Source organism: Sminthopsis crassicaudata, chromosome 2, assembly GCF_048593235.1.
Source record: "Sminthopsis crassicaudata isolate SCR6 chromosome 2, ASM4859323v1, whole genome shotgun sequence".
Lineage (NCBI taxonomy): Eukaryota > Metazoa > Chordata > Mammalia > Dasyuromorphia > Dasyuridae > Sminthopsis > Sminthopsis crassicaudata.
The window spans coordinates 225,240,458-225,259,152 of NC_133618.1; the positions used below are offsets into that span (position 1 = coordinate 225,240,458).

General features: G+C 35.2%; 1 protein-coding gene and 1 pseudogene across 3 annotated transcripts in view; both read right to left on the minus strand.

Moving 5' to 3' along the window:
• Positions 1-18,695, minus strand: part of BABAM2 (BRISC and BRCA1 A complex member 2) — a 514,351-nt gene that overhangs the window by 405,976 nt on the left and 89,680 nt on the right. For all 3 annotated transcript variants that reach the window (XR_012486190.1, XM_074288294.1, XM_074288295.1), the window contains exon 4: positions 6,652-6,746. Coding sequence is in view for 2 of the 3 variants with exons in the window: in XM_074288294.1 (XP_074144395.1) it covers positions 6,652-6,746 (95 nt within the window). In the remaining variant the exon portion in view is untranslated. The remainder of the gene's footprint in view (positions 1-6,651; positions 6,747-18,695) is intronic.
• On the minus strand, positions 11,477-12,205 carry LOC141553365 (large ribosomal subunit protein eL22 pseudogene; annotated as a pseudogene).

Sequence of the window (18,695 nt, forward strand, 5' to 3'; positions counted from 1 at the left end):
TCACCCAGGATAATGACAACGATGAGACATCATACCAAAATTTGTGGGATGCAGCTAACGTAGTAATAAGGGGAAATTTTATATCTTTAGGGGCTTACTTGAATAAAATAGAGAAAGAGAAGATTAATGAATTGGGCCTGCAATTTAAAAAGCTAGAAAAAGACCAAATTTAAAAAACCCAACCAAAAACTAAATTCTAAAATTAAAAGGAGAAATCAATAATATTGAAAGTAAAAAAAAAAAATTATTGAATTAAATAAGACTAAGAGTTGGTTTTATGGAAAAGCCAATAAAATAGATAAACCTTTGGTAAATCTGATCAGAAAAAGGAAAGAGGAAAATCAAATTGTTAGTCTTAAAAATGAAATGGGGGATCTTTCCACCAATGAAGAGGAAATTAGAGAAATAATAAGGAGTTACTTTGCCCAACTTTATGCCAATAAATTTGATAACTTAAGTGAAATGGATGACTACCTCCAAAAATATAGGCTTCCTAGATTAACAGAGGAGAAGGTAAACTGCTTAAAATAGTCCCATTTCAGAAAAAGAAATAGAAAAAGCTATTAATCAACTCCCCAGGAAAAAATCCCCAGGACCAGATGGATTTACATGTGAATTCTACCAAAAATTTAAAGAACAATTAGCCCCAATGTTACTTAAACTATTTGAAAAAATAGGGGATGAAGGAGTCCTACCAAACTCCTTTTATGACACAGACATGGTACTGATACCTAAACCAGGTAGGTTGAAAACTGAGGAAGAAAACTATAGACCAATCTCCTTAATGAATATTGATGCTAAAATCTTAAATAAGATATTAGCAAAAAGACTTCAGAAAATCATCCCCAGGATAATACACTATGATCAAGTAGGATTTATACCAGGAATACAGGGCTAGTTTAATATTAGGAAAACTATTAGTATAATTGACCATATTAATAATCAAATTAATAAAAACCATATGATCATCTCAATAGATGCAGAAAAAGCATTTGATAAAATACAACATCCATTCCTACTAAAAACGCTTGAGAGTATACGAATAAATGGACTATTCCTTAAAATAGTCAGGAGCATATATTTAAGACGGTCAGTAAGCATAATGTGTAATGGAGATAAACTGAAACCTTTCCCAGTAAGATCAGGAGTGAAACAAGGTTGTCCATTATCACCATTACTATTCAATATTGTATTAGAAATGCTAGCCTCGGCAATAAGAGTCAAGAAAGAGATTAAAGGAATAAGAGTAGGTAATGAGGAAACCAAACTATCACTCTTTGCAGATGATATGATGGTATACTTAGAGAACCCCAGAGATTCTAATAAAAAGTTATTAGAAATAATTCACAACTTTAGCAAAGTTGCAGGATACAAAATAAATCCACATACATCCTCAGCATTTTTTATACATCACCAACAAAATGCAACAGCAAGAGATACAAAGAGAAATTCCATTCAAAACAACTGTTGAGAGTATAAAATATTTGGGAATCCATCTACCAAAGAAAAGTCAGGAATTGTATGAGCAAAATTACAAAACACTTGCCACAAAAATGGATTTACACACATATATTGTATCTAGGTTATACTGCAACACATTTAATATGTATGGGATTGCCTGTCATCTAGGGGAGGGAGTAGAGGGAGGGAGAGGAAAATTTGGAAAAATGAATACAAGGGATAATGTTGTAAAAAAAAATTACTCATGCATATGTACTGTCAAAAAAATTGTATAATTATAAAATTAATTGAAAAAAAAAATTTCACTGGCTTCCCCTTTCCCAATTCTAATTTTCAGAGTTGTTTCTGTTTTTAAGGCTTTGTATTTTCTTTTCTAATTGTTTAACTTTTTTTTTATAATCTTTTGTTTTTCTTTGATTTTTTTTTTCTCATTTGATTTTTAAATTCTTTTTTGAGTTCTCTAAATTCTCTATGAGCAAGGAACCACTTTATGTTATTCTTTGGGGTAGAAGAAGCATTTTTTTTTTTTTTACTTCAGTGTCCTCCTCTAAAGATGATCCTTGGTCTTTTCTGTTCCCATAGTAAGTTTCTATGATTGGAGTCTTTTTTCTTTGCCAGTATTTACATATATATATATTTGTAGTGAGAAGTATTAGTGTAAGCACTTTAAATTGTGGGATGAAGGGATGGTGCCTCTAGTTTCACTTCAGATCCCCCTCTGACCTGGAACGCTATACCAAAAACTCCTCTCTCCTGCAAGTGCCGGCAGCCAACAGCGTCTGCCCCACTGCTTCTGTATTCATGGGTATGCTGGCTCCTTCTCACCCAGGGCCGCATCTCTGCAGCACTGCTGGATCTGGAGTTCCTAATTAGTCAGTGTTCCCTAATTCTTCCCAGACTCGAACCCTGACTCTGCAGAGGGGAAAGTTTTTATGGTTCCTGCTGAAGATCCAGTCAAATTTAGCTAGTCCCAGAGGTCCTCACTGGTATTTTTGTAAAGATAGTCTGGAGGTGTTTGCACTTCACACTGCCAGAAGAACTCCTGTTCTGCCCTAAGTCTTTGTGATTTTTCACAAAGACTATAATCACTCTGAGGAGAAAATTTGTTTTGTTTGGGGGCAAATCTGGAGAGGTTGAAATTTATTGACTTTCTCCATCCTCCCAGAATCCTCCCCAAAACCTTCTTCTTAATGTACCCCAAGAAGAGCACCAACCATGCCATAGAGTCCCTCTGTGGAGAACTTCCTCAAAAAGTCACGGCTAAGATTTATATAAGATAGGGAAATATGGATGAAAAATGGTCTGCATCATTTCAAAGAATTCTCACACAGATTAGGATATAGATGTGTTTGAGTATGAGTATTCATCAATGCACAAAGGTATTATAAATCTGGCAAGATAGGTTCTCTTTCTCTTGGCACACACCATAACTCTTCTAAATGTGGTCTTTGAGAATTTTCATGATCTAAATATAAAATACCATATTCAATCTGGTAATAAGCCCTAGAAAATTTAAGTATGACACATAATCTTTGATTATATAGATTAGTGGTAAGAAATTGATTTCCTGAAAGGGGAACCCATTCCATTGTAAATGCAATTCTACTTCAAAGAAAAGTTTTTCTACAATAAATAAAAATCTACTCTTAATAAGTAAAAATCCACTTCCTCCTTCTTTCTTCCCTCTCTAATAGTTCTACAAATATTTCAGGGTATTTGTTATGTTTCCTCTAAGATTTAACTGCATTACACATTCAACTCAATAAGAATTTATTAAATATCTACCAAATGCAAGGGACCAGAATACAAAGACAAAAAAAAAAAAACCTTTCATACCTTAAGTTTATAGGGAACAATATACCATACAATTGTACCATACAATATACCATACAATTTATACACAAATAAAGAGTGCCTTAATGCAGTTTTAAGCTTTAGCAGCTTAACAGTTTTTTTTTTTAATTTTTTATTTTATTTTATAATTATAATATTTTTTGACAGTACATATGCATGGGTAATTTTTTACAACATTATCCCTTGCACTTACTTCTATTCAGATTTTTTCCCTTACTCCCCCAACCCCCTCCCCCAGATGGCAAGCAGTCTTATATATGTTAAATATATTACAGTATAATTTAGATACAATATATGTGTGTAGAACCGAATTTTTTGTTGCACAGGAAGAATTGGATTCAGAAGGTAAAAATAACAGTTTACATTCATTTCCCAGTGTTCCTTTTCTGGATGTAGCTGGTTCTGTCCATCATTAATCAATTGGAATTGGATTAGCTCTTCTCTATGTTGAAGAAATCCACTTCCATCAGCATACATCCTCGTACAGTATCATTGTTGAAGTGTATAATGATCTTCTGGTTCTGCTCGTTTCACTCAGCATCAGTTGATGTAAGTCTCTCCAAGCCTCTCTGTATTTCTCCTGTTGGTCATTTCTTATAGAACAATAATATTCCATAACATTCATATACCATAGTTTACCCAACCATTCTCCAATTGATGGACATCCATTCATCTTCCAGCTTCTAGCCACTATGAAAAGGGCTGCCACAAACATTTTGGCACATACAGGACCCTTTCCCTTCTCTAGTAGTTCCTTGGGGTATAAGCCCAGTAGTAGTATGGCTGGGTCAAAGGGTATGCACATTTTTATAACTTTTTGGGCATAATTCCAGATTGCTCTCCAGAATGGTTGGATTCTTTCACAACTCCACCAACAATGCATCAGTGTCCCAGTTTTCCCACAGCCCCTCCAACATTCATCGTTATTTGTTCCTGTCATCTTAGCCAATCTGACAGGTGTGTAATGATACCTCAGAGTTGTCTTAATTTGCATTTCTCTGATCAATAGTGATTTGGAACACTCTTTCATATGAGTGGAAATAGTTTTAATTTCATCATCTGAAAATTGTCTGTTCATATCCTTTGACCATTTACCAATTGGAGAATGGCTTGATTTCTTATAAATTAAAGTCAATTCTCTGTATATTTTGGAGATGAGGCCTTTATCAGAACCTTTAACTGTAAAAATGTTTTCCCAATTTGTTACTTCCCTTCTAATCTTGTTTGCATTAGTTTTGTTTGTGCAGAAACTTTTTAATTTGGTGTAATCAAAATGTTCTATTTTGTGATCAATAATGGTCTCTAGTTCTCCCTTGGACACAAACTCCTTCCTCCTCCACAAGTCTGAGAGGTAAACCATCCCATGTTCCTCCAATTTATTTATGATTTCGTTCTTTATGCCTAAATCTTGGACCCATTTTGATCTAATCTTAGTATGTGGTGTTAAATGTGGGTCCATGCCTAGTTTCTGCCATACTAATTTCCAGTTTTCCCAGCAGTTTTTGTCAAATAATGAATTCTTATCCCAAAATTTGGGATCTTTGGGTTTGTCAAAGATTAGATTGCTATTTTTATTCACTATCTTGTCCTGTGAACCTAACCTATGCCACTGATCAACTAGTCTATTTCTTAGCCAATACCAAATGGTTTTGGTGACTGTTGCTTTATAATATAGCTTTAAATCAGGTACACTTAGACCACCTTCCTCTGACTTTTTTTTCATTAGTTCCCTTGCAATTCTCGACCTTTTATTCTTCCATATGAATTTTGTTGTTATTTTTTCTAGGTCATTAAAATAGTTTCTTGGGAGTCTGATTGGTATAGCACTAAATAAATAGATTAGTTTGGGGAGTATTGTCATCTTTATTATATTCGCTCGGCCTATCCAAGAACATTGAATGTCTTTCCAATTATTTAAATCTGACTTTATTTTTGTGGCAAGTGTTTTGTAATTTTGCTCATATAATTCCTGACTCTCCTTTGGTAGATATATTCCCAAATATTTGATACTATCGACTGTTATTTTGAATGGAATTTCTCTTTGTATCTCTTGCTGTTGGATTGTGTTGGTAATGTATAAAAATCCTGAGGATTTATGTGGATTTATTTTGTATCCTGCGACTTTGCTAAAATTCTGAATTATTTCTAATAGCTTTTTAGCAGAGTCTTTGGGGTTCTCTAAGTATACCATCATGTCATCTGCGAAAAGTGACAATTTGATTTCTTCATTTCCTACTCTAATTCCTTGGATCTCTTTCTCGGCTCTTATTGCCAAGGCTAGAGTTTCTAATACTATATTGAATAGTAATGGTGATAGTGGGCAACCTTGTTTCACTCCTGATCTTACTGGGAAAGGTTCTAGTTTATCACCATTACATATGATGTTTACTGAAGGTTTTAAATATATGCTCCTTATTATTTTAAGGAATAGTCCATTTATTCCTATACTCTCAAGCGTTTTTAGTAGGAATGAATGTTGGATTTTATCAAATGCCTTTTCTGGATCTATTGAGATGATCATATGGTTTTTATTAATTTGATTATTAATATGGTCAATTATACTAATAGTTTTCCTAACATTAAACCAGCCCTGCATTCCTGGTATAAATCCCACTTGGTCATAGTGTATCATCCTGGGGATAATTTTCTGAAGTCTATTTGCTAAGTGGGATTTGAGGCAGGGGCCAGACTCTGATTCCTGCTAAAATTTCAAAAGGGATGGTTGTTATTACCCTGAATCCCTAAGGTTCTTGCCTCCTAGAACTAGAGCATTAGGTATTCAGAGTCCTCTCTGACATTTCAGCACTGTGTCAAGCACCTCAGATTTCCTGGGCCTAGACTCTCCAACTATAAGCACTGAGATACCACACTAATCACTTGGGGTTCCTCTTAGTGCTCAGGTCCTCACTCTAGAGCTTTTTTGGAGAAAAGAGGAAAGAGAGAGAAGATTCTAGAGAAGTTTTTCTATAGTTCTAGGATGAAAGACTTAGTATAGTTTCTCACTGGACTTATGATCATTACTTGGAACTTCACTATTTTTGTATAATAAAGTATAGGGAAAGTAGAAAACCTGCCTCTCTTTCAGACAACCAACTTCTCTTAAAATTATTTAAAACACTCTTAAAATAAAACCGTATTAAGTAATCTCATTATTAACATTACAGTAGCAAAGGGGTTATGTTTATTCACATGTCAAGAGAAAAAATTGTATGTGGGTATGGATAACAAGGAGTGGGGTGGGTGGCAAACTGCATAACAAGCAAATATCGCTATTTAAAGCCAGTTCTTTTTCTCAACATCAAATAATCATCATATAAGTATGCCAAAGATACTCACATGCAGAGCAGAAGGATCTGGCAGAAACTCAGCATCTTCTCCAAAGATAAAATCAGGGGGCAACTCTGGGTAATGAGCATTGAAAATAATATCCCCTAAGGTAGAAAGAAATTGAATACATTTTATAATTCTATGTTAAAGTCAAAATATCCTACTGCTATGCCCCTAACTCCAAATTTAATTTTTTGTTTTTAATCAATTCAAGGGAAAACAAATGAAGTAACAATTATTCATTCTTTTTTTCTAAAAAGACGTCTTTCATTATGTTGAAATTCTAAAATATATAAATACTAAAAATTATATGTAATCATAAAAAGGTTTTACTAGTATCTAAAAATCTATAAATAGATTCATAATGTAACAAATTATAAAGAGAATTAATATGGCATAATGCATAGGGAGCTGAACTGGAAGCTGGATCTCATAACCTCTATTCTGCCTGATATATGACAGCTATGTAATCGTAGGCAAGCCACATAACCCCACAGTGATTCAGTATTCTTTCTAAAATTCAAATTGCAGGTGAATTAAAATGTAGAGGTGGTTTCTTCGCTCAGAGTTCCTCTAGTCAGTGAAATCACAGAACCAATCCAAAACAAAACACTATGACTACAACCAAAATTAGGTAAATACATACAATCACATATGGAGTATTTGCTGATTACGCTTTACGCTCCATAAAACAGCGTCCTGTACAATTATGTTTAGCAGTCATAAAATTTTAAGTCCTTATTAATGTTCAAGACAGAAAATGGGAATACATTTAAGAGCAGAGCATTTTCCTTGCTTTCAGGGAACATGCAAAATAAAATTTAAGCATAGCAGAAAAGTATAGAGTTTAACAAGTCCTAGCATCTCCACTTTTGGAAGTCAGAGACCCCAAGCTTTCCCATTAAGAAAACTCAGTCAGAAAAACAACAAAAGTGGGTATGTTGTGGATGTGCATTTAAAAGATGTGAAGCTAACTAAGAAGAGATAGAAAACTGCAAGATTTTCTTCTGTGGGCATGTACTCCAGTCTTTCCTCAGAGTTTTTCTTCTATTTAGTACTTGAAACATCCTGTCTAATACTCTAACTTGACACTGGGAATAGGAAAGAAAGGGTGCCAGCCACAAGGACATTTTGGCTAAAATCTTTGGGCAGCAAGAAATCTGATTTGGTGGGGGGCAAAGGACTGTGAGGACAGGAGACTAATGAACTTCTTGCCATTCCCTTGACTTTATTCACTGTTCTAATCTAAGAATCACAGCTGAGCCCTGAACACAAGCATTAATCTCTTTACATCCATATTTTCCAAATTATGCCCAGAAGTACCACATAAAACCCACTAGGGTACAGCAGGATATTTTGAATTTTTAACCTGACTACTTAATATAAAGAGAACTTTGGGGTATTTCAACTAATATAGGGGTGCCATGAAAAATTTACGAAAACATAAAGGCACCATGAATCAAGAAAAGTCTGGGAATGTTATTCCCTTTCCAACATCCATGAAAGCAACAGGAAGCCCTTGGATATGGCTGAGCACACATAGCACAGCCATGTAAAAACACCAACACCATTTCCTGTGCTCCTTCTCTTCTACAATCCCATCCAGAAAGTAGCCCTGCTTTGAACTCAGGCCTCAAAAGTAATCATCTAGACAAGCACCTCTTATGGAAAAGGGTCAGTCATCTCAACAATCTAACACACATAGGGTAGAAAAGTTGGCCTAGCCAAAGAGTTGGGGCTCCTAGGGTAGTATGTGTCTGGCAAGTCAAAGCACCATCCTGACCACCATCACTCCTCAGATTCTGATGAAGGCAGCCCAAGACCTTGCACCCAAAAATCTTGGAAAATGTCTTCAAAGATCATCCTGGAAAGCAATCTATATGGAAGATACAGCCTGCCAACTGCTTCTTCAGATGCTAGAGCCACTATACCTTGAGGACCCCGAAAAGAAAGTTCCTGCCATCAAATTCCTTGGCACTATCAACATCAGAAACTGCTATCATTTTATCAGTGGGCAAGAAATAAATTCTTATAAGCAAATATCTTTCTTGCCCAATTATTTAAAACTATACATGTTAGTATCTAACTGGTCATAAAATGATATATTACATTCCTTCACTGGTTAATTAGTATCAAAGGGGATATCTTCAACATACAGAAGAGCTAATCCAATTCCAATTGATCAACAATGATGATCAGAATGGACAGATGGACAGAATCAGCTACATCCAGAAAAGGAACACTGGAAAATGAGTGTAAACTGTTAATTTTACCTTCTGAATCCAATTTTTCTTGTGCAACAAGAGAACTGTACGGATCTGCACACATATATTGTATCTAGGAAATACTTTAACATGTTTAACATGTATATGACTACCTGCCATCTAGGGGAGGGGTGGAGGGAGGGATGGGAAAAGTTGTAACAGAAGTGAGTGCAAGGAACAATGGTGTAAAAATTACCCATGATTTTGTTCTGTCAATAAAAAGCTATAATTTAAAAAAATTAATAATAAATAAAAAAAGAAAAAAAAGAAAAAAAATTAGTATCAAAGGATCACACAGTAAGCCCATAAAGTGACTTGCACAATACCACACAGGCACAGTAGTCCTGGAGTTTGAATTCAAAATTCCAAACCCAGGTTCTAATCCACTAATACCATGTTACATAATGAAGTGACACCCTATCTTTCTGTAGCCTTACAACAGGCTAACTACAAGCTACTATGGGCTACTAGAGATATAAACTGTAGCACCTCAAGTATCATGTGATACTAACCCAAAACAAAAAAGTACCAATGTAGTTTTTGGCATTTTTCCCATTAGAAAGATCATAGTACAAGTGATATTATACCTCAGTTTTAAATAGCTTCACTCATTAGATTCTATATCTTTTCCACCAGCATTCTTTCCCTGTCTTCACTGAAAGTGGTTTCTCTATTATTAGATAACTTTTTTCATAAAATTGCCTTTTAAAGCTCTACCTCTTACCATAATGGACTGCTGAGATGAGGCAGAAAAGTTGATTTACTCTATATTTTTTATTATCAAATTTACTAATTTATTGTAAATTAGAAAGTTATGGAAGCCAGCTGTGTAATATTGTGACTTGAGAAAGTAATTTAAGTCTAAATTTCAATGAAAAGAACAGCTAGATTTGTATGTCTCTAAAACTCTCAAGACGTCTTATACTCCAATTCCTCACTTTTTCTCATTGTCCCACACTATTCAATCAGTTGTCATGTCCTGTATTTTATGTTTGTAACATCTCATATTTAAGCACCACCTCACAAAGTTGTTGTGAAAATCAAATGAGATAATACTTGTAAAAAGCAATTAGCATAATGCCTAAAACATAATAGGCTCTATATTTATGTTTGTTTCCTTCCCTTTTCTTCCCATTATATATAAACTGTTCCCTTCTCTGACATTGCCACATGATGCAGGTCCTCATTGCCTTGTACCCAGATTATTCAATCAATTCAAACAATTCCTTTTGCAAACAAAATGCTTTTAAGTTACTTCATAACCTGGCCTTGCTTTTCCATTTTCCATTCTTCTTAGATCTTACTCCCATCTATATACTCTGTGATCCAAAGTTACTAGCTTCTTTGCTGATTTTAACTTATCTCAGACCTTAGAGCATTTTCACTGATCTTCCATGCCCGGAATGTCCTCCATCCTCATTTCTATCTCTTAGCTCTCCCAGCTTTCTTCAAGTCTCAGGTGAAGTACCACTTCTCCTATTCTTCATCTTAGTGCTTTCCCTCTGACACTACCCCCAATTTATCCTAGATACTATTTATATGTTGTCCCCATAAACAGAATGTGAGTTCCTTGAAAGCAGGGAATATTTTTTACTATTTTTTGTATTACCGGCACTTAGCACAATACCTAACATATAGAAGAAATTTAATAAATGCAAGTTTACTGACTGACAAAATTTCCTTAAAGTTCTCACCATTTTGCCTCCAATCTCCAGGACCTAATACAATAGCAGGACCAAAGTCGTTGCTCATCAAATGTTCACTGAATAAATTTCAAAAACACCTAGCTTTGACACTTCTCAATTCAGGCCTTAAATAAAATTAGGCATTATTTTTATGCTAAAAAGAAAAGCAAGGAAGTAAAATACTTATTGGAAACGTCTTACGCAAAAGCTGTTTTAGTTACTAAATCAGAAATATTATTTTGATAATTATTACAAAAGAATATGGATGTAAGTATAAAATAGAAAGAATATAAAGTTGTGCTATAATCATTTTTGCAGGGGTTGTTAAAAGACATACACTAATGTAGAGGACCGCAAATATTGGGGAACAGAGAAAAGTATAGCTGAAGCAAAGATATTTACAGCAGGGTGTTAATTCAGTGTGATTAATGAGATGATGGTTCTCTAGTTCACATATTATTTAGTGTGCTGTAATGATGTAATCATACTGAGGTATTTAAGCGCTGAGAGGATGGGAAATAGAGACATTCTATTTTGACCATCTTCCTGGTGGCTCTCCTGCCTCCTGTCTCCTGTACTCCTCAGCTAAGATCAAGGCTGGTCCCATGATCCTCCAGAGAGCTAGTTCAGACACTATACATAATAAGGAGCAGTGAACTGGTTCAATCATTCTGAAAAGCAGTTTGGAATTATGCTTAGAAAGTTAGAAAGGGATTTCAAAGAAGCCAATGATAAAAAGAAAAATCCCTAAAATATTTAAATTAACATTGTTTTGTAATACCAAAAAAACTAAAAATGAAGTAAATGCTTATCAACTTGGAAATACGAAAAAAAATTGCAACATGTTAACATAACAGAATTATTTTTTTTTGGTTCAATTTTTATTCAAGATCATATACAAAAGGGTTCCAGATCCAAGAGGCTTTAATCATCTTTTCCTCTTCGTATCCTGGTTGAACTGGAAATACCATAATTCATAACTCTCCTTGCTATTGACCATTACTGGGAGCCAATCCCAAAAACTATTCTTCTTTAAGTATTTCTTTATGAGGTATTTCAAATACCTTTTAGAAAATGGCACCTCTGACATCAAGGTTATCTTTTCTTGCTTCTCTCAATGGTTAGAACTCTGCCACTGAGGTCATCAGTCTTTACATTCACTTTGATTCCTTCTTGTAAAAACTGCTCAAAATTAGCAGCATCCATAATCTCATATTCCACAGGATGGATAAAATCCAGGGTAAATTTGAGGACTTACTTCCTTTTTTTTGCCACCCTTCATCACAGATTTCTTCACAGATACCATGGTGATCAAGAAGCCAGAAACAGAACAGATTATTATGCTAAAGAAATGATAAATAACGATAAGTATACTTGGACAGAAAGAAGACAGAAAAGAATTCACCTTCCTCTCTTCTTTGCAGAAGTTGGATCAGAGTGGTGAGTAAACAGTCAATGGATATAGATTAGTGAACATACTTCCATTCAGAGTTGGGATGACACACTGGTTAGTTCTGATGAACTTTTTAAAAGATTTTTATATCATGAAGTATTGTTCTTTATACTAGAGGGAAGAATATGCTGGGAAATGAAGGTGACACAGGAACAAAAGATAATTAACTTTTTCTAAAAGAACAAAAACTAAAGTAGAAATACATCTTGAGAGGTGGGAGAGAGGATAGAGTGAAAATGAGAATGCTAAGTGGAATTAAAATAATGCAATGACATGTTTCCTTAAGTTCACCTGGAGAAATGTGAATACAAATTTTTCCAGATGTTACTCTAAAAATTTATCAAAAGAATGGACAGCAAAGATAACAGAGTAAAGGGAATGGTCCATTTGATATCTAAATATAAGAAAAAAAAGTACTCTAGCTAGTGGATAGCATTGCCAAAAAATAATTAAAAATAAAAAAAAAAAAAAAAATAATATAAAATATAATATATAATAAGCTAGTGGATAGTATTGTTATTAAACTATCTTTACTATATCTACTATGAATGTATGTCTGAAGAAGCTTCATGTGTATGTTATAAAAAAATATGACAGAATTTGCAAAATATTAGAACAAGATGAGGAGCATTAGGTGGCTCAAGAGATAAGAGTACCTAGCCTAGAATCAGAAAGATTCAGCTTCCTGAGTTCCAATCTGACCACAGACATTTTACTAACTATGTGATTCGGGGCAAGTCATTTTACCCTGCTTGCTTCAGTTTCCTTAAATATAAAATGATCAGAGAAGGAAATGGCAAACCACTCCAATAACTCTGCCAGGAAAATCTCCAAATACAGTGATAAAGAATCAGACACGAAGAAGGTGGAGAAGGCACATGAGACTCTTTAAGCTCCTCTCATGTCCTGACTACTAATCTTCGAATTCAGCCTCAAAAATAGCACTTGAATGGTGAAATTCATGAAGATAAAAGGTTCAACTGCTTATGAGCCGAAGATAATCTGGAGGATGGCAGCCAGAGCAGGTTTGTCCTGAGGGGTGGGAACAGACCAGCAGCAGGCAGGGAGATAGGAAAGACTGGTGTCCAGAGTGGACTAGGGATGGGGATAGACTCTGTGGCTAGAAGAGTAGTGGACACGACTCTGCCATAAGCTGACTGCTTTTGCTTGATTGTAAAGCAGTGGACCAGCAGAGAGATTAGAGCCAGAAGTACAGGGTACTCTAAAAACACCAGAATCTAACAGGAACTGGCGATACCTCCTCCCCAAACCAAAAGTGACTCAGCATAGACCAGCGGAACTCTGCAGGTGTATGCTGAAGCACGGCCAGCTGCAAATCTACAGGCAGGGGGGATGTGGACCGGGCAGCCTCTAGTCTGAGTAGTGCGGGACTCAGCCTGAGGCAACAGAACTTCCCCACTCTTCCGGGGCATAGACACTTCCAGTCTGAGCAGGGCTATTCACTGGTCAGCTGCTTATACCCACAGCCCCACAGTAGGCTTTGGGTTGGGATAGTGACACTTTCACTGCACAGCCTCTTGCCTCAGGACAGTCGTTAATCCACAGAGTGGGGTTCTTAGCAAGACACCCCCTCCCCAGCAGCTGGGCTATGCAGGCTTGAGTCATTTCCCTTGGGGAACTATTTTCCCAGAGCACTGCTGTACCTGGACACTCTTTGTAGCTGGTCGGCAGGCATCCATATACCTATCCCTATTCTGCAGAGGAAGCTGGTAACCTCCTGGCCCTGAAGGCAGACACTACTGGCTTTAAAAAAAAAAATTAGTAAAAAAATTAAAAGGACTATGGATAGCTTCTACACAGAAAAAGAGCAGGTTTTCAACCCGAGGAGTCTAATAGCAGACAGTCTCCAGACAAGTGTTGGTCCCCAACACAAAAGGCTTTCCTAGAAGAGACTATTAAAAATCTTAAAAGAGAGCAAGGGGGAAAAAATGGGGAAAGGAAAGAGAAGCTATGCAAGAGAGTAACAATTTTCTGAAAAGTGAATTAGAAAAGGTAAAAAACTCCCAAGAAGTGCAGGGAAACAGAATTTGTGAATTGGAAAAGGTAAAGAACTCCCAGGAAAGTAGGGATTTGTGAATTAGAAAAAGAAAAGAACACACTAAAAAAAAAATTTATAGAGCAAAACAACTAATTTTTAAAAACTCAATTGGACATATACAAAAAGAAGTTTAAAAAAATGTAATGAAGAAAATAACTCATTAAAAATCATAACTGAACAAATAGAAATAAATGATTCCTTGAGACACCAAGAATCAGTCAAGCAAAATTACACAAATGAAAAAATAGAAAGAAATTATTACATATCTACTTGGAAAAACAACAGACCTAGAAAATAGATCTAGGAGGGAGACTCTGAGGATTATTGGACTTACAGAAAATTATGATGAAAAAAAGAGCCTAGGTACTATTTTACAGGAAATCATCAAAGATTACCGCCCAGAGGTAACATAATCAGAAAGAAAAATAGGCATTGAAAGAATTCATTGAACACATTCTGAAAAAGACCCTAAAAAAAAAAAAAAAACAAAAACCTCCAATGAATATTGTGGCCAAATTTCAGAACTATCAGACTAAGGAAAAAATATTACAAGCAACCAGGAAAAAAGAATTCGAATACCGAGGTGCCACAATAAGGATCACTCAAGATCTGGCTGCATCCACATTAAAGGATTGAAAGGACTGGAATCTGATATTCTGAAAGGCAAAAGAACTTGGAATGCAACCAAGAATAAACTATCCAGCTAAGCTGAGCATTTTCTTCCATGTTAGAAGATGGACATTTAATGACTACAGATGAATTTCATTTGTTTCTAAGAAAAGAACCAGATCTAAACAAAAATTTGATCTCCAACCATAGGACTCAAGAGAAGCAGAAAAAGGTAAAAGGAACTCTTCAGAACTGTATTTCTGTTGTGGATATACATAAAGTCCACATGTATAATTTGATTTTACTGATATAACATAAAAAGGGAAGTAGAAATGGAAAGGGGATAGTGTCAGAAAAAGGGAAAAGGGGAGATAAAAAGAGAGAAACTACATCCTACAAAGAGGCAAAGAAAACCTATCATATCTGAGGGAATTTAAAGAGGGGGAGAAACATTGTGTAAATCTTACTCTCATCAGAGTTGGTTCAAAGAGAAAATAATTGACATAGTTGTTTTACAGAGAATTCTCTCTCACCTCATTAAAAAGTGAGAGAGAAAAAGGGAAAAGGAAAAGAGTAATAAGGGAAGGGTACAAAAAAAGGTGAAAGGATTCAAAGCGGGGGAGGGATTCTATAGAGGGAGAGCAGCTTGATGCAAGTGGTGCCCATAAGTTTAATACTGGGAAAGGGGGGGAAGGGGAGCAAGACAAAGAAAAGCATAATCTGGGGATAATAAGATGGCAGGAAATACAGAATTAGTAACTTTAACTGTAAATATGAATGGGATGGACTCTCCCATTAAACGGAGGCGGATAGCAGACTGGATCAAAAGTCAGAATCCTATAATATGTTGTTTATAGGAAACACATTTAAAGCAGGGAGATACATACAGAGTAAAGGTAAAAGGCTGGAGCAGAATCTATTATGCTTCAGGTGAAGTCAAAAAAGCAGGAGTTAGCCATCCTTATCTCAGATCAAGCAAAAGCAAAAATTGACCTAATTAAAAGAGATAAGGAAGGAAACAATATCTTGATAAAGGGTGGCATAGACTATGAAGCAACATCAATATTAAACATATATGCATCAAGTGGTATAGCATCTAACATCCTAAAGGAGAAGTTAAGAGAGTTTCAAGAAGAAATAGACAACAAAACTATGATAATCGGAGATCTCAATCTTGCACTCTCAGAATTAGATAAATCAAACCAAAAAACAAATAAGAAAGAAATTAAAGAGATAAATAAAATATTAGAAAAGTTAGGTATGATAGTGCTTTGGAGAAAACTGAATGGTGATAGAAAGGAGTATATTTTCTTCTCAGCAGTTCATGGAATCTATACAAAAATTGACCATATATTAGGACATAAAGATCTCAAAATTAAATGCAGGAAGGCAGAAATAGTAAATGTTTTCTTTTCAGATCACAATGCAATAAAAACTACATTCAACAAGAAGTTAGGGGTAAATAGACCAAAAAGTAATTGGAAACTAAATATTCTCATCTTAAAGAATGACTGGGGTCAAAGGATATGAACAGACAATTCTCGGATAAAGAAATTGAAACTATTTCTAGTCATATGAAAAGATGCTCCAAATCATTAATAATCAGAGAAATACAAATTAAGACAACTCTGAAATACCACTACACACCTGTCAGATTGGCTAGAATGACAGGGAAAGATAATGCAGAATGTTGGAGGGGATGTGGGAAAACAGGGACACTGATACATTATTGGTGGAACTGCAAATACATCCAGGCATTCTGGAGAGCAATTTGGAACTATGCTCAAAAAGTTATCAAACTGTGCATACCCTTTGATCCAGCAGCGTTGCTACTGGGTTTGTATCCCAAAGAGATCTCAAAGAAGGGAAAGGGACCTGTATGTGCAAGAATGTTTGTGGCAGCCCTCTTTGTGGTGGCCAGAAACTGGAAACTATGTGGATACCCATCAATTGGAGATTGGCTAAATAAACTGTGGTATATGAATATTATGGAATATTATTTGTAACGTGCTGTTGTCTCCAGAAGCTGCCGATCACTCTTTGGGAGGAGATCTGCTGTGTCAACTCAAATCTCTAGGACAGATTCTTCTTCCTGTAGAGAGCTGACTTCCCTTCCTGCAGAGAGCAGCCTCAAGTCTGGTTCAGAAACAACTCCCTTTTTCCTTCAGAGCTGCCCTCTTTATCCTCCCAGAGAATGGGCATGCGATAATGCAAGGGCTTCTGGAAAGAATTACTTCAACCAATGAACTTGCTCCTCCTAAGCATGCAAGCTCTTCCCCAGGAAAGGCCGGAACTAGAGAATTGTCAAGTACCGACTTAGCACTTAGTAAGAACCTAATATCTCATTATCTCATTAGCACTTAGTAAGAACCTAACAATTATTGTTCTGTAAGAAATGACCAACAGGATGATTTCAGAAAGGCCTAGAGAGACGTACATGAACTGATACTGAGTGAAATGAGCAGGACCAGGAGATCATTATATACTTCAACAACAATACTATATGATGATCAATTCTGATGGACATGGCCCTCTCCAACAATGACATGATCCAAATTAGTTCCAATAGAGCAGTAATAAACTGAACCAGCTATACCCAGCGAAAGAACTCTGAGAGATGGACTATGAACCACTACATAGAATTTCCAATCCCTCTAATTTTGTCCACCTGCATTTTGGATTTCCTTCACAGGCTAAATGTATGCTCTTTCAAAGTCTGATTCTTTTTGTTTAGCAAAACAACTGTTTGGTCATGTATACATATATTGTATTTAATTTATACTTTAATATATTTAACATGTATTTGCCGACCTGCCATCTGGAGGGGGGGGGGAGGAGGGGAAAAATTGGAACAAATGGTTTGGCAATTGTCAATGTTGTAAAAGTACCCATGCAAATATCTGGTAAATAAAAACAATCTTAAAAAAAAATTATTGGGTGAAACAGCAAATTATAGGCACAATTAATAATTTCACTCAAGATAATAACAATGATGAGACATCATACCAAAATTTGTGGGATGCAGCTAAAGCAGTAATAAGGGGAAATTTTATATCTTTAGGGGCTTACTTGAATAAAATAGAGAAAGAAAAGATAAATGAATTGGGCTTGCAACTTAAAAAGCTAGAAAAAGACCAAATTAAAAACCCCCAATGAAATAATAAACTTGAAATTCTAAAATTAAAAGGAGAAATTAATAATATTGAAAGTAAAAAACTATTGAATTAATATATAAAACTAAGAGTTGGTTTTATGGAAAAACCAATAAAATAGATAAACCTTTGGTAAATCTGATCAGAAAAAGGAAAGAGAAAAATCAAATTGTTAGTCTTAAAAATGGAAAGGGAACTTTCCACCAACGAAGAGGAAATTCGAGCAATAATAAGAAGTTACTTTGCCCAACTTTATGCCAATAAATTTGATAACCTAAGTGAAATGGATGACTACCTCCAAAAATATAGGCTTCCCAGATTAACAGAGGAGGAAGTAAATTGCTTAAATAGTCCCATTTTAGGAAAAGAAATAGAACAAGCTATTAATAAACTCCCTAAGAAAAAATCTCCAGGACCAGATGGATTTACATGTGAATTCTACCAAACGTTTTAAAACAATTAGCCCCAATGTTATATAAACTATTTGAAAAAATAGGAAATGAAGCAGTCCTACCAAATTCCTTTTTATGACACAGACATGGTACTGATACCTAAATCAGGTAGGATGAAAACTGGAAAGAAAACTATAGACCAATCTCTTTAATGAATATTGATGCTAAAATCTTAAATAAGTTATTAGCAAAAAAATTACAGAAAATCATCCCCAGGATAATACATCAAGATCAAGTAGGATTTGTACCAGGAATGCAGAGCTCATTTAATATTAGGAAAACTATTAGTATAACTGACCATATTAATAATCAAATTAATAAAAACCATATGATCATCTCAATAGATTCAGAAAAAGCATTTGATAAAATACAACATCCA